This window comes from Camelus dromedarius, chromosome 21 (assembly GCF_036321535.1).
Source record: "Camelus dromedarius isolate mCamDro1 chromosome 21, mCamDro1.pat, whole genome shotgun sequence".
NCBI classification, from domain to species: Eukaryota; Metazoa; Chordata; class Mammalia; order Artiodactyla; family Camelidae; genus Camelus; species Camelus dromedarius.
In genome coordinates this window covers 22,675,104-22,690,116 of record NC_087456.1, presented here as the reverse complement: position 1 = coordinate 22,690,116, position 15,013 = coordinate 22,675,104, and the positions used below count along the sequence as shown (strand labels likewise).

Sequence of the window (15,013 nt, the reverse complement as noted above, 5' to 3'; positions counted from 1 at the left end):
CGGGGTCCGGTTGGAGTCCCGACTTTTCCACCCGGACGCCCGAGTGCGCGGCGCCGGCCAGCGGGGCCATCCCGGGTGCCGTCCGCAGGTGGCAGCACCGGCCGTGCGGGCCGCCGGCGTCCCGCCGCTGCTCCGCAGGCCGCAGGCCGCCGGCCGGCGGGGTCCGGGCGGGGCGCCGAGCAGGCCGGGAGCGGCCAGGCCACGCCCCGCCGGGCGGAGGGTGCTTTCCCTGCCGGGTGAATCACCGCCCGCGGCAGCCGCCCGCAGTCCCGCCGCCGAGCGCCGCGCCCCGCGCAGCAGCCGAGACCCTCGCTCGCTCGCTGGGCCGCAGCGCCGGCGCCGGGCCCGACCATGGCAGGCATCGCGGCCAAGCTGGCCAAGGACCGGGAGGCGGCCGAGGGGCTGGGCTCGCACGAGAGGGCGGTCAAGTACCTCAACCAGGACTACGCGGCGCTGCGGGACGAGTGCCTGGAGGCCGGCGTGCTCTTCCAGGACCCCTCCTTCCCCGCCCTCCCGTCTTCCCTGGGCTTCAAGGAGCTGGGCCCCTACTCCAGCAAGACCCGGGGCATCGAGTGGAAGCGGCCCACGGTAGGGAGCGCGCCCGCGGCGGGAGGTGGGGCGGGCGGGGTTCGGGGCCCGGAGGCGCGGCTCCTGGGCCTCCTGACCCGCGAGAGCCAGGACCCGGCGCTCGGCGCTCGGGGACCGCGCGGAGCCCAGCCCGCAGCCGAGCCAGGGGCTCTGCAGGCGCGGGGTCGAGGGAGGCTCCCGGGTCGCCCGCGTCCCCTCTGCCACCCGCGGCTTCTGCAGGACGGGCCGAGGCGCCCACTGCCCTTCAATCCCACAAGCAGGCCCGCCAGCAAAACCGCACAGATACTCGGGTGACATAAAGGGACCTGGAGGAAACTTCAGTTGGACTCCAATGAGGAGATGGTGGGAAGTGGGGAAGAGTCTGCGGAGAAAGGAGGCGGGATGCGGGGGGCAGTATTTAACCGGGGAAAGTCGGTCTCTGACTTGGTTCTGTCTGCTTCGGGAAGGGGGGAAGTCTCCTCACGGCCCGGTCCTTTGTGACTGAGGATTGTCTCATGCAGTGATGGTTAGATTTATCCAGTCAGTTTCCTGCTTATTTTAACAAATGGGAGCTGAGGAGACCTCCCCTTAACATTGAACCTGGTGATTATCAAAGGACCGGGGAGAAGAAGCCAGTGCCTGCCCCTCACTCACTGGCCCAGAATCCTCACCCTGGAGTCTCAGGGGCCCCTCTGAGCTCCCTTATCCCGCGCGCTGGGTCTCTGTCCCCCTTGCCCTGGAAGGCCTTGGGACAGTTTGCTCCCTACTCCAATCATCCATACTGTTTCCCAGGGCAGCCCTGCTGGCCCCACCTCCTGTGTGACTGCTCCCCAAGCTTCCCCCACCAAACCTCAAGGAGGCTCCCTGGGAAATCCAACCTCTAGATTCCTGTTATGAAAATAAGCAGTCCTGCCCTGCTTCCACTCCTCCGAGCCCCCGCCTCCTCCAGTCACCTTCTGTTACCCTGAACCCAGCCCACAGGCGATAAGTACAGTAGGTAGTGCCCTTGGCCCGGAGCACTTGAGTTCATTTCTTGCTAACCTGCAAGAGCCGTTTCACCTCCGTTTCTTCCTCTAAAAGAAGTTATTCCTAAATAGTTTCCCCTCTTCACTGACTCACCAGGCTGAGCACCTTCTAGTTTCTCAAGGGCACCCAGCTCTTTCCTGCCTCACCTGCCAGGGACACCCTATCCTGGTTTTCTGGAGTCTGGCTCACTCACTCTTTGGGACTTAGTTAAATAGCCCCTCCCCAAAGAGATCCTTCCTGATCTTCTTAGCAGCCCCCTTCCCGTCTTGTATTCTTTCTCAATGAACTGTGCTAATTTCCTTCATAGCATTTTCACAGTTTGTAAATATAACTACATAATTTGTGTGTCCTTCCTACTGCACTGCAGGGACCATGTGTGTGTTATTCAACAGTTTATCCCTAGTGCATTCACAGTATCCATGCATCATTCATTCATTTAACAATGTTCACTGAGTGCCTGTTACATGTCAGGCACTGTCTTAAATGCTTGGGATACATCTGTAAACAGACAGTGACTCCTTGTGGAATGAATGAATGAATACAAGATTGTAATGAGCCTCAAATGAAATTACAGCTGTGAAAGTGATGAACAAGATAATGTATTCACCTTACACTTGTATAGCCCTTTACAGTGCACAAAGTGAATTTACACACTTCTTTACTTATTCTTTCATTCATGCAATAAACATGTATTGGACACCTACTGTATGCCAGGCACAGTGCATATGGCTTCTGCCTCTGAAGGCTTTAAGGGCTAGTGGGGGACACAGGTCACCCAGCAATTGGAAATGCCTGTAGGACTCCCAGATGGGGAAATAGAGATCGGGAGCCATTCCAGGTCCCCTGCTTAGTGCAGGACAGTCTGTCCACTGCACAACCAAGGCAGGGGGTAGCTATTATATTCCCAGTCAGCAGTTGAAGAAATTGAGGCTTGGGAAGGCTAAATATTTGCTCATGCAGGTGTGCTGGGATGGAGGCAGGGCTGTGTCCAGCCTGTGGATGTGAGAGCCCACAGCTCACAGCCGCCCCCTCTGTCTTCCCAAACACTGCTGTGGTCAGGCAGGGCCAACAAACATGTGTCCCCTGGATCTGGATGGAAGCAAGTCATTGTGACTTTAACAGAGCAACTGCAAGGGGATAGAATTTCAGTGCGGTGGAAGCCAGACCCCAAAGTAAGGAACCGGAAATGAAGAGTGCGCTCACCTCATGTGGCAGGGGCGCCTGTGAGAGGAGAGGAGGAGGAGTGGCAGGGAGGGTGGGACCTGGGGTTTGAGGGGCTGTTGTATCAGATGGGAGCATCTGGAATGTGTTCTGCGTCACCAAGAGGAAGGGACTGAAGATAAAAGCAGGGAGGAGACGGTGAAACAGGATGGGAAATTAGGGCGGGCAGGAACAGGCTGAGGGACCGCTCCTTCTCTGAGAGGATGTCCCACACTGGCTACAGAGGACTCCGGGCTCAGGCAGGGGGCTGAGGAGGGCATGGCTGAAGTCACACTGGATGGGCCTTCACACTGGCCATCCAAGGATGGCACCAGTCCCTTGGGAGCCAGGGCAGGTGTGTCAGTCCCCATTTTACCCTGAGACATCTAAGGCCTGAGTGTTTACACTCAGCTGGCTGAACTCAGCCTCAAACCTGCATCTCCTGTGTCCAAGTTCAGAGATTATAATCATCAACTTCTTTGGTAATAACAATAGTAGGTAATAGCGTGCTTGCCAAGGCACTCTTACATAGTTATCTCATCCAACCTCCAGAAGAACCTTGTGTGGTGGGTGCACATGTCATCACCATCCCCATTATAGAGATGAGGAAACTGAGGCTTAAAGAGGGAAGTAACTTGTCAGGGTCATAGAACCCATATAAGAAGTGGCAGGGCCAGGATTCAAGCCCAGGTTGTCTGACTCCAAAGCCCCAGCCCTCACCCGCTTCCTCGGACTCTGACATTCTGTATTTAATTCAGTGTTCTTCGTGTTGTAACAAGTTTCCATTTCCTGAAGCATCTCTGAGGGCCACTCTAAACTTTGCCTTCTTTGGAGAGGCTGCCAAAAGAGAAAGTTTCTCAAACATAATGGAAAAATCCTCCTGGGGTAAGTGCCTGGTGCACTGAGGATTATCAGCGTGGTTCTTGGGCTCCCAGCACCAGGCCCAGTCTATTCTGTCAGCTGGGTAAGTGCTTGCCTGGCAGGCCTTGGGCAGAGCTAGCTTCGTTTGGCTCAGCAGAAAAACATTCTCATTGGTTCTGTTATCCCCCAAACAGGCCAGCCTAAGCAGGGAAGGGACTGTGCAAAGCAGGAAAGGAGGGTGTCGTGCTGCAGATTCTGGAAGAGCCTCCACCGTCTAAGGCAGGACGGACAGGGGCCCGCCGGGGGCTGTCGGGTGGAGCTCCTGCAAACCAGGGGCCCCGGCGGAGGGAAGCCCAGATTCATGCCTGACTTCCTCTGTGGCTGTCGGGTGGGGCTCTTCAGAATCAGGAAACTTACACAGAGAGAGCTGCCACCAAGCTAGCACTGTTCAGTCAGGCGACGTGGACAGCCCTTCGAGGCCTGGTCTGATCAGTCAGAGGGAGCGCAGCAGGGGAAAGAGTATGTGGTTTAACACCAGCAAGTTCAGATCCCCGTGCTGTCTACAGCTTATGAGTGATATAACTTGAGTCAAGTTGCTTTATCTCTGAGCCTGTTTCCTCACCTGTAAAACGGGGTCGGAGCACATCTGTGTTCCTGAGGGGGTGCCTGAGATGAGACACCATGCACGGTATTGACAGCAGGCGCACTGTCTGTGGCTGCCCCAAGTACCACGGCCAGTGGGCCAGTTCAGAAGGCTGGATACATGGCCCTGCCCTCAAGAAGAGTGAATGTTAGGAAGACAGTGACACCTGTCAGCACCGCGGCAGAGCGCACAACCAGATACTAAATTACAGAGTACAGATGCGCTGGGACTCAGAATCAAAGGGAGGGGTGAGGGCTGGATGGGGAAGGAGGCCTTCTTGGAGTTGGTGACAATGAGTCTTGAGATATGGTAACATGTGGAAAAGGAGAGAACAGGGTGGGAGAGGGAAGTATTCCATGCAGGCAGAACAGCTTGCAGGCAGACAGCTTACACGCAGGAAGAGAGGAGAGGGGCTGGCGTGGTGGGTAGGGCAGTTCCACAGAGTAGACAGTTTCAAGGCCCCCAGAGGAGGCTGGACTTGGTGCTGCCCTGGCCCCAGGAAGTAGCATGATGAAGTGGACTCTGGGCAGTTTGGGTGATGAGTGCCAGTGGAGCAGTGGTGCCCCCACCCACCCATCAGGACCCCCAGAGCAGAGGTCAGAGAAGGACCCCATGGCAGTCTAACTGTAACTGCAGAACTTTCCCTAGAGGGGTGGGGAACAGGGAAAGGGGGTCCGATGTACCATTTGGGAGCCAAGATGTCCTAACTGTAAAAATTCAGGCCTGGTGGGTTGACAGCACTTTGTGGGTCTTATTTCCAGGAGATCTGCAGTGATCCCCAATTTATTACTGAAGGAGCCACCCGCACAGACATCTGCCAAGGAGCCCTGGGTAAGTGACGGACTCTGAAGCAGGCTGCGGGTGGGGGGTAGGGGGGGCCTCTGCAAGGGTGTGGGTAGAAGGGGTGAGGGATGTTCTGTGGCTTCTCTCCCTTGCTAGACAGCTTGGCAATTTCCATTTCCAGAAGCTCCCTGGAATTTCTTGTCGCCTGAGGGCCCTGTGCAGCAGTACACAAATGCACAGATGTGCAGCGAGGCCTCCTGTGTCCCCTGCACTGGGCGAGTTGTTGAAGTTATAAAGACATTGCCACTGGAGGATGGAGGCGCTTCTGGACCTTGGTCCCTGTACCTCCTGGGGCCAGCGTTACTAGTGGCTCATGAATAGTCTGGCTCTGGGCTGAGGGCCGGGTGGGAGGACTCCCCCAGGCCAGCTGTAGCACTGAGACATCAGTTCTCTGGGGTTTGCGGATGGGATGGTGACTCAGTGTGAAAGAAGAGGAAATCCTCATAGTTGCTGCTGGGAGGAAGTTAACATACTGGGGCGTCCTCAGTGTTTGCCAGACGAGCTCACCATGGTATCACAACAGTGGACTCGGTGCTCGTTGTCACAGGCAGTTGTAATGTTTGTTTCAGTAAGATTACCTGGAGTGGCTGAATTGGGAGGGTCTGAAGCTGTGCTCTCTAAAGCCGAGCTCTGATTCTCTGGGTACAGTGCCTGCTGAGATTGGAACCTGCAGGGTCTCCGGCTTTGGCATGAAAGCCCCCAAGGCTCCTATGAAGAGGTCTCAACAGTGGGGCCTGAGACCATTATTTAAGATTCTCAGAGAATCCATGCTCATTTTTTTTACTCATAATAAATACAGGCCTATGATCACTGGAGCAGATTATTTGAGGCAATAAACCATTGTTTCCTGCCATCACTTTCAACTTTCTCTCCAGATTAGTCCATCGGCAACAAGAATGATCAAATTGAATTGTACCTCCTTTCTTGGCCCACCTAGCGGAGTTTCCATCCTGGGAGTAACTTGTTTCAGATCATCCCACAGCTGAAGTGAAGGTCTGGGATGCAAATGACTCCAAGGCCTGTGTGTTTAACCCCTGAGCTAGACTCCCTAAAAGGGACATGGAAAAATTTCAACCTCTGAGGGATGTCAGGGCCACTGTGTGAATCACTGGGAGGGCACACTGGGAGCCCCTTGGGAAATGCCTCCCCGAGAGAATGTGACCCAGGGCTGGGCATGCACACCCCGCTGTCTGACCTCAGCCTCTATGCTCAAATTCCTGAGATGCCAGAGCACATTCATACCTGTAGAAAACGCATTTCCCACCTTCTCTCCGCAACAAAGATAGAAGTCCAGGGGCCCTTGGGCATTTAAGGTGGGTGCTCCAGGGAAATCCACTGGTTAGAGAATATGGTTGTTAACAGGGCTAGAAGTTGATGGAGCAATTCGACCAACTGTGGGGGCTTTAGAAAATCTGGAAACAAACACAGCAACTGTCACACCTGGGCTAAATTCCACACCTGGACTGAACATCTACTTCAAAGTTTAATGACATCTTAAGGGCCAAGTTGCAAGATTTAAATCCTTTAAGTACTGCCAGACCATTTGGAGAGGAGACAGGCAAAGCATAAATTCCCTATGATAAGCACCAAATCAAATAGAAACAAGATTAAGGGTAAGTCCTTTAAAATTTTCTCAAAAAACTGGTCTATAATCTCTAGGGCTTTTTTTTTTTTTTATATCATGTTAGTCATTTTGTTCTCTTGACCTTTTATTTTGGGTGATCCTGGTTCGATTACAGTCAGTGAAATGTGGTGGACTGAACTCTCACCCTGATTCTAGCGTCCGGGCACAGGGTGGTGATGGAGTGGTGACCGTCACCAGGTCCCAGCAGGTTCAGAGGCATCGGGAACGGGGGCTGTGGCAGCAACCCCTGGCCACATGAACAGAGATACAAGTTGAGGCTCAGCTCTTAGGTGGCAGACTATTGACAAGTCATCACTGAGAACCTCAGTTTCTTCTAAAAATGGGAGGGGGGAGGGGGAGTGAGGTGACCTCAGAGATCCCCTCAGATGGGGCATTCAGCTGTTCTAAAGTCATTCCTCATGTCTGATGCTGAGTGTAGACCTTGTGCAAGGGTTAAAGCACCGCCCACCAGACCTCTTATCTCAGGTAAGGAGTGATGGCAGCGCCTGCCACCTGTTGAACAGTGTGCACTTCCTGGAGCGGTTTTCATTGTTATCTCATGTAATCATCCCGTCTCTGAAGTAACTATTTTCACCCCCATGATGCAGATAAGAAAACTGAAGCAGAGGTGGGGATACATGTAAGGCCACACAGCTAAAAGTTGTCAAAGGAAAGAACCCTGATCTGATTTAAAATTTTTCCAGTCTCTTTTCACTCCCATCATGAGTTGCCATGATGCTGTGTTGAGGGACTGCAGGGGTAAAATTCTCAAAGCACAATTAACTTTATCTGACTTTCTACCCTGAGACTCAGTTCACCAGTGAACCTGGATGGGGGCCACCCTTGGGCTGGAACCTTTTCCAAGGCCCAGCCTCCTTTCACAGGGCTGCCAGGCAGTGGTTAATCCTCAGACTCCCACCCTCTTTTCCAGAGGGGTCAGCTCGAAGCCTCACCAGAGTAACTCCCACCATGTTTGCAGAACTGCTCTGACATGAGCCACCTGCACTGCAGACCTTGGGTGTGCTAAGCATTGAGTCAGCGAAGAAAAATCTGCCCATCTGGAGGAAGGGCTGGAGACCTAGCTGAGCCTCGGCCAGGCTGGCCCTGCAGCTAAATGTGGCTCTGGGGTTGCTGTTAGCAGCCTCTGCTACAAGTGGTTGCCACTTGGAGTGGCCCCCGGGGCCCCGGAATCCCAGAGCTGAGCCCCTCCTGCCTTTGGTTTTCACGGGCTGCTGCTGAGCTTGCACCACTAATCCCCTGCATGGCCCCTCACAGCCCCAGGGCCCCCACAGTGCCCACGGCTCTCAGGGGAAGGCAGCCATCCTGGCCCGGTGCCCCCATGGGCCCTCGGCTTCCTGGGGGAGGGCCGGAGGCTACCTGCACAGTCAGAGCTGTTGAAACTGCACAGCCCCACTTCTTTGTAACCTGACACATGTTCTCCAGGCCCCTCAGAAGTAGATCACTTTGCCTCTACCCCTAAGAGTAACACGGGCCCCCAGAGCACCTGCTGGGGGTGTCTGTCTATAGGGTGCCCCTCCCCAGGGCTCAGCTCAGCAGAGAGTAGGGAGTGGCAGGGCCAGTGGGAAAAGCACACGGAAAGGAGGTTTCCAGTTCCTGTTGTCTTGCCTGGGTGACTTCAGGCAGGTTACCCAAGCTCTCTGGGCCTCAGTTTCCTCTTCTGTAAAATGGGAATAATGGTAATACTCCATTCCCAGGGCTGTGGTGCAAAATGCACTTAATATAGGCAAACACAAATCATGAATAAATTCAACATCTTCCTTTTTCCCCATTTTTAAATGTTGTAAGTAATTTTTAAATGATTCTTAGATTGTAATTTTTAAAAGCCATTTTAATAAATGCCTTTAAAATTTTTTAATAGAGTTTGTTAGAACAGTTTTAGTTTTACAGAACAGTTGAGATGGTAGCACAGAGAATTCCATGCACTCCACCCCCAGTTTCCCCTATTATGAACATCTTACATTAGTGTGGGATGTTTGCTACAATTAATGAGCCAATACTGGTACATTATCATTAACTAAAACCCATACGTTTATTTAGCGTTCCTTAGTTCTTACCTGGTGTCCTCTTTCTGTTCAGGAACCCCACCCAGGGCAGCACATTACATGTAGTTGTCAGGTCTCTTTAGGTGCCTCTTGGCTATGACACTTCCTCAGACTCCACTTGTTTTTGATGACCTTGCTACTTTTCAGGAGTGCTGGTTGGGGATTTTGTAGGATGCCTGCTATTGGCATTTGCAGGTATCTTTTTAAAAAACAGTGCATGTAGTTTTAAAAATAAAAGGACTAGGAAAAAAAGTGTTGGCTGGTTTGATGGAGAAAGTAAATACATTTTTTTCTTTCTGAAAACAATCACTTCAGCCCGGAGGCCCCTCCCAGCCTCCGGGAGCAGACATGCGCTGTCCTTGAGTCATCCTTTCCTCTCTGGTCTCTCCGGGTTGTAAATGCTCTTTCAGAGCCTTTCTCCCCTGTGACCGCTGCTGGTGCTCCCTGCTCCCTTTCCTGCTGCATCTAAGACAGTCCCACAAACAAGGCAGGGATGAGTCCCCCAGAGGCCCCTGTCCTTCCCTGGCTGCCCCAGCCGTGGCAGTCACACAGCGAGTTCCAGCCTCATCTGGGGCCAGAAGGGCAAATCCCTCCTTGGCTGTCCCTGACCTCTTCTCCCCAGGGAGGAGAGGCAGTGGAAATCCTTCCATTGTCGCATACACTGTGCTCTGAAGCCAGAGGAAACTGCTAGAAGGAGTTTACACGGTTCCTTTGCTCCTGTGGCCCATGGATCAGAGTGTGACTTTTCACTTGGGCAGGTCCCCCCGAGCCAGGAGCCAGGCCACATCCCTGTGTGGCCTCAGTGGTCTGTTTCTAAGATGAGGGGATGGGATTCCAGGTTCCTAAGGTCCCACCACTCCTGATGGGCTGTGACTTCCACCGGCAGCCTCTGCTCCCCTGCCACATCCCCCCTCACCGGGCTTCAGCTCGCGTTTGCTGAGCAGTAATGTCTCTGCTCCAAGGTCTGAGACCCTTGCTCCGATCATCTCTGGCAGGATCAAACACAGAGAAGCCCCCACCCAGGCGATTTCAGAAATGAAGGCTGAGCATTCCGTGAGGTTGGTGGGGTTCTGGGCCACAGCAGTGCGAGTAAAGGAGCCCCAGGAGGAGGGCGGTCCTCTCTGGCTGGCCCAGCATCGGGGGGCCTGGCCAGCAGGTATGCCAGGGGGCAGACTCTAGACCAACCCTGCCAGCAGACCTTTTTGCAGTGATGGAAGCGTTCTGTACCGTCAGTACGATAGCCACAAGCCGCAGGCAGAACACTTGAACTGTCCCTATTGCAGTCAAGGAACTGAGTTTTTCATTTAATTCAGTAAAGAGTCACATGTACGCTACGGCCACTGCAGTGGACGGCACAGCAGAACTGAGTGTGGGGATCAGCCGGCCATTCTCCAAGGTGGGCTGGTCCTCACAGGCCTTTGTGTCTCCACACAGAGCCAAGCAAGGCACATGTATCGATAACCATCTGTAAAGAGCAGGGGCCAGAGGGAGGACCTGGATGGCCGGCAGTGAGAGGTTGGCTTCTTGGTCCTGCCACTTTCTGGCTCTGTCATGTGGGGCAAATCACTATCCTCGTCAAGCCTCAGTTTTCTTATCCATAAAATGGGGATGATGATACTACCTACCTCTGCGGGCCATGAGGATGAAATGAGACCATGCCTGGAAAGCTCGGAACACCAGAGGCTGACACTTAGTAAGGGTTTAATAGCTACATACTGCAAGTTATCTCTGGGGGGCGTGTGGCTCCAGGGGAGTATGTGAAATGAGGCTGGGGAGGTGAGGCAGAGCGCGCTGGGCCGCATCTTGAATATCCGATGGGGTCCCAGCTCTAGCACTTGGCGTTGACGACCACTGAAGTTGTGGAGATGGGGTGAGAGGAGCTAGTTGTTCAGAGAACAGTTCAGGAAACTCAGTGAAGTCTCCTGCCCCAGCTTTCAGGGTCAGGAGGTGGCCATAATCCATGATGTTTCCCCAAGAGGCCAGGAGGTTCTTTACTGGCTCCACTCTGGCCCTCTCTTCTCCCAGCACACGCTTTGCCCGCAGGGCCCCTGCTCCTTTCAGCCTCAAGCTTCCACTTACCCACCTGTGAGATGGGAACAAGGTGATACTGGCATCCTTCCTTTTCCCATAAGGTGGAGAACCTTAAGACTGTGGCTGAATGGTGCCACTGGAACCCAGGGCCCCTTGTGGTTTCTCTCCCTCTAGGGATCAGGACCAGAGCCAGAAAATCTGTAACGTTCGTTCTTACTGCAACCCACAATGTGAGTTTCCTCCTGGCATTTTGCTGCCCCAGCCACAGTGAGACTTGCCTTCAGTTCAATGCTGTGAAGGCCCCCAGGAAGTCAGGAAAGGAGCTGCCTCCCTGCTGGTTCCTCCAGGAGGTGAGGAGGTCAAGCTCTGAGGAGGAGGAACTAGGGCCAGGGCTGGCTTCTCCTCCTCTCCTGCAGGGGTCTGTGGGCGCAGAGGTTCGGGAGGAAGCACTGTGCTTGTGACCATGCCAAGCAGGCAGGCACAAGGCTTCAGAGGACTGGCAGGGAGCTCTGATATTGGGTAGTAGCCATGGGGGCAATGGCTGCAGGGAACTGGGGAGCAGAAACAACCCCTGCAGATGGCTGCTTCCTCCTGGTCCAGGGCATGGCTGAGGGCAGCACACACGGGGCAGGGCTTCCCCTCTGAGAGTCCAGTCAGTGTGCAGCGCCTCAGCATCCTGGCCCCCATCCCTTCTCCTTCCAGGCCCCCATCCACAGGAGCAGCAGGGGGAAGGAGGGAGGTGTGGACACATGGTTTGGATCACTTGCTCTTGCTATGGTTCTGTGTGCAGCTCAGGGAAGGAGGCTGAAGGCCTGGCATTAACCAGGATTGGGATATGAGCAGAGTGGATCTCCTCCACCTCTGCTGACAGCCACTGATGCAATGAGACCTGATTGTGTGTAAGCGTAACTCTGGTTTGGGGGTACCCTTTTCTGGGCTGCTTCAGGCCATGAAGCAGGCATAAAAAAGACACCCAGTGTGACTCATCAGCCACCATCTCAAAGGGCTGGGCCCTGACAGGGTGTGTGCTTTCTCTGGGGAACTCCCTCCCTGCCAGCTCCCAGGGCAGCCCCAGGACTTCCTTCCCTGCCCTTCCAAGAGTGGGCTCCCTTCCTCCTCAGGCTGCATAGGCCAGGAGAGAGAAGTCCTGTCGGGCAGGGTATCGAGTCTTCTGGAGCCTGTTAATTACCAGTGTCCCAGGAGGGGTCAAATTTAGTGAGAAGAGCCTGAAAATCTTGGACCATTTATCACTGATCTAGCTGTCACCATGGAAAGCAAAGGAACAAAGCACTACAAGGATGAAACACAGGACAAGCGAGACTTGAGACAGAGCAGGGTTTTCCGACCTCAGCACTGTTGGTATTTGGGGTCTTCATAGTGGGGGCCTGTGCTGTGGGCTGTGGACCAGCATTCCTAGCCACACACACACCCCCACCGCCCACTAGATGCATTAGCACCCACTCCCTCAGCATGACAACCAAAAATGTCTCCAGACAGTGCCAAAAATCCCTTTCCTAGGGGGAAACCAGAGATAGATCTGGGGAGAGAGGGGTCTCTGGAAGCATTAAGTACCACAGGGCTGGCAGAGGGTCATCACAGGGCATCTGGGGTGTAATGCCCATGCCGGGAGCTGGTGAAGGGAGGCCAGCGAGGAGGACCCTGAGTGGGCGGTGGGAGTGGTAGTTGGTAGGTGAGCTGCGGAAGACAAACTCCACACACTTCCAGTACAGCCTCCCCTAACCCAGCACAGTTAGGAGTCATCATAAGGAAGGAGGGAACAGTAAGAGCAGCATTGCTGGGGTGTTTGACCCTGTGGGAGAGGAGCTCCAACCCTCCCTGGTGAGTTGCTGCAGCAGAGGAGGAGACGGGCTCCCTGCTTCTCTGGGTTGCTCCCCTGGGGGGACCATCTGTCTCAGCAGCTTCCTGGACTTGGTGTGTGCAGTGTATCTCGGGTCCTGGGGTGCCCCGGGGACCACAGAGTGACTGGGCATCTGGGTGCGGCGTCCTGACACTGGCATCGCTCCATGTTGGCTCCTCTCTTGCTGGCCTGTTCCCACCCCCAGGGCCAGACTCTGTTAGTTGGCAGGTGCATCTTAGTGTCCCCAGCCAGGCACAGCTGTCAGGAATATCCCTGTCTCATTACACCAGTATCTGCTGTGTAATGACCCACCCTACAAGCAAAGGCTTAAAACAACAGCAGTCATTTTCTTGTTCGTTCTCGTGGTTCTGAAGGATGATTGGGTTCAGCTGGGTGACTTTCAGGCGGTTGCAGTCAGATGGGGACTGGGGTTGGGTCACCTGAAGGCCTCCCACTCATGTGTTTGGTGCCTGGGCTGGAGGGTGGTCAGCTCGGGGAGGTGACTTCCCCATGGTAGAAACAGTTAAATGGACAAATTAAATATTAGTTCTGATCATGCTATAATAGGGGTCAGCGGGGGTGCAGGGGGAGGACATGGGAGGGGAACAGCTGGGGTTAAGAGAGGCCCTCAAAGGCTGGGACCGAGTCTCTAGGATGACTAAGGAGAGGGGTGGAGGGAGGGCGTCTGGCCGGGGAAACAGAGCAGAGTATGCACTTCCCCAGCCGGAAGAGGCTCATTCTGGAAAGTGCAAGTGGTATTTCCTTGTGGCTGAAGGGTCTGTGCAGAAGAAGGGGTGAGAAGGAACCTTCCCGTAAATTCCCTGGAGGGTGAGTTCAGCCTCTGCGGGTGTTTAACCCGTCTGCAGCCTCAGCCCTCTCCAGGACCCCAGCGTCCTTGGGCCACCCCCACACCTTTTGGTGTGTGCACTTGACCCTCCCTGTCCCTCCCACCTCCACCGCTTTCTCAGGACCAGCCTACGCCCTGCCTCCTCGAACCCCGCCCACTACGGCCCATCTGCCCTGCTTGGACTTGAGGCCCAGTGCTCGCTCCCCTCTCTGATTGTGTTTCCCAGTCATTCCCTGCGCTGGCTAGCCGTTCTGGACCTGGCACCGGCCAGGCACAGAGGGATGAGGGAAATTTGAGTCCAGATGGGAGGAAGGAGACAGGGAAGCAGCGGGAGACTTGCTGGGACCGCGGAGAGCTCTGGGAGGCTGGCCTGGGGCTCCGTGTTCTGTCTGCTCTTTTCTCCAAAATGTAGAACTTCCTCAACCCATATTTCTTCATGGACCACGTGCTCTGTCCACCGTGACGTGGGGACATGGTCCCTGCCCTCACAGAGCTTCCGCTCTCCTGGGACTGTGGACAGGCCGCTGCTCACTCCTGTGATGCAGTGCAGCAGGACAGGTGGGACGGAAGCCAGCGTAGCCCGAGTTCTCTGCTCCTCTTCCCTGTGTGTGAAGGAAAGAGTGATGGTGGAAGGGAAGGAAGGAGAAAGCACACAGCAAATATTATGCTCCCCTCTTGGAAGAACTTCCAGCAGTGCAAATATAATGCTTGTCACCCAGCCACATTTCCGTCCCCACAATGGGCCCTGGGTGACCTTGGCCTGTGCACAGAGGTGACCTTCAGGATATGGACACAGAGGCGCGGGGAGCACAGCTCTGGAAATTTACTCACATGGCTCTACATGAATTTTTCTTTTCAGAAGAGAGGTCTGGAGCTGAAAAGAGCCATTCAGAAGATCTGCCTGGGGTGCTGTTTCCTCAGAGGGTGGGGGTCTGGGTTGTCTGGGGAAGGAAGCCTGTGTGTACTTGGTGAGGCCCAGGAGGAGCGGGCGGGGGCAGCCCAGCTGGAGACAGTCAAACCTTTTATCAAGGTAGGCCCGGGGTGCCTGAGTCCGAGTCCAGGAGGGCGAGGCAGCTGCGCTTAATGATCCAAAAATCCAAACAAATTAGAAGGTGAGGGGGAGATTTGGACTTGGAGGAGATTCCCTGGGATCCCTTGAGCAAAAGTGGCTTAAGTAATCTCAGCAGGTGCAGGGGGTGGGCCAGAGAGAGTGTCACTAAATAGTCGTGGAATAAGTGAACAAATTAACACAGGAATACTCTTCTGCCATGGGCACAAAAAGGGTAAAAATTTTATTTGAAAACCCACAGCTGAGGCATGAAGGGAGAGAAAGTGATTATCAAACTGCAGACACAGGAGGAGGCAGTTTGGCTCTTAAAGGACCCTCTTGCCTCATGTTCTGTGCGGGGGACACAGCAGAGAAGTGCTGCAGAGCCAGCCTCCGGCCCCG

At 54.5% G+C, this 15,013-nt stretch overlaps 1 protein-coding gene across 1 annotated transcript in view; it reads left to right on the top strand.

The window, feature by feature from the left end:
* Positions 1-201: 201 nt before the first annotated feature.
* The window catches only part of CAPN2 (calpain 2), a 48,974-nt gene continuing 34,162 nt past the window's right edge, over positions 202-15,013 (top strand). The window contains exons 1-2 of the mRNA XM_031438437.2: positions 202-588; positions 5,059-5,128. Of these exons, the coding sequence (XP_031294297.2) occupies positions 352-588; positions 5,059-5,128 (307 nt within the window). The 5' untranslated portion in view covers positions 202-351. The remainder of the gene's footprint in view (positions 589-5,058; positions 5,129-15,013) is intronic.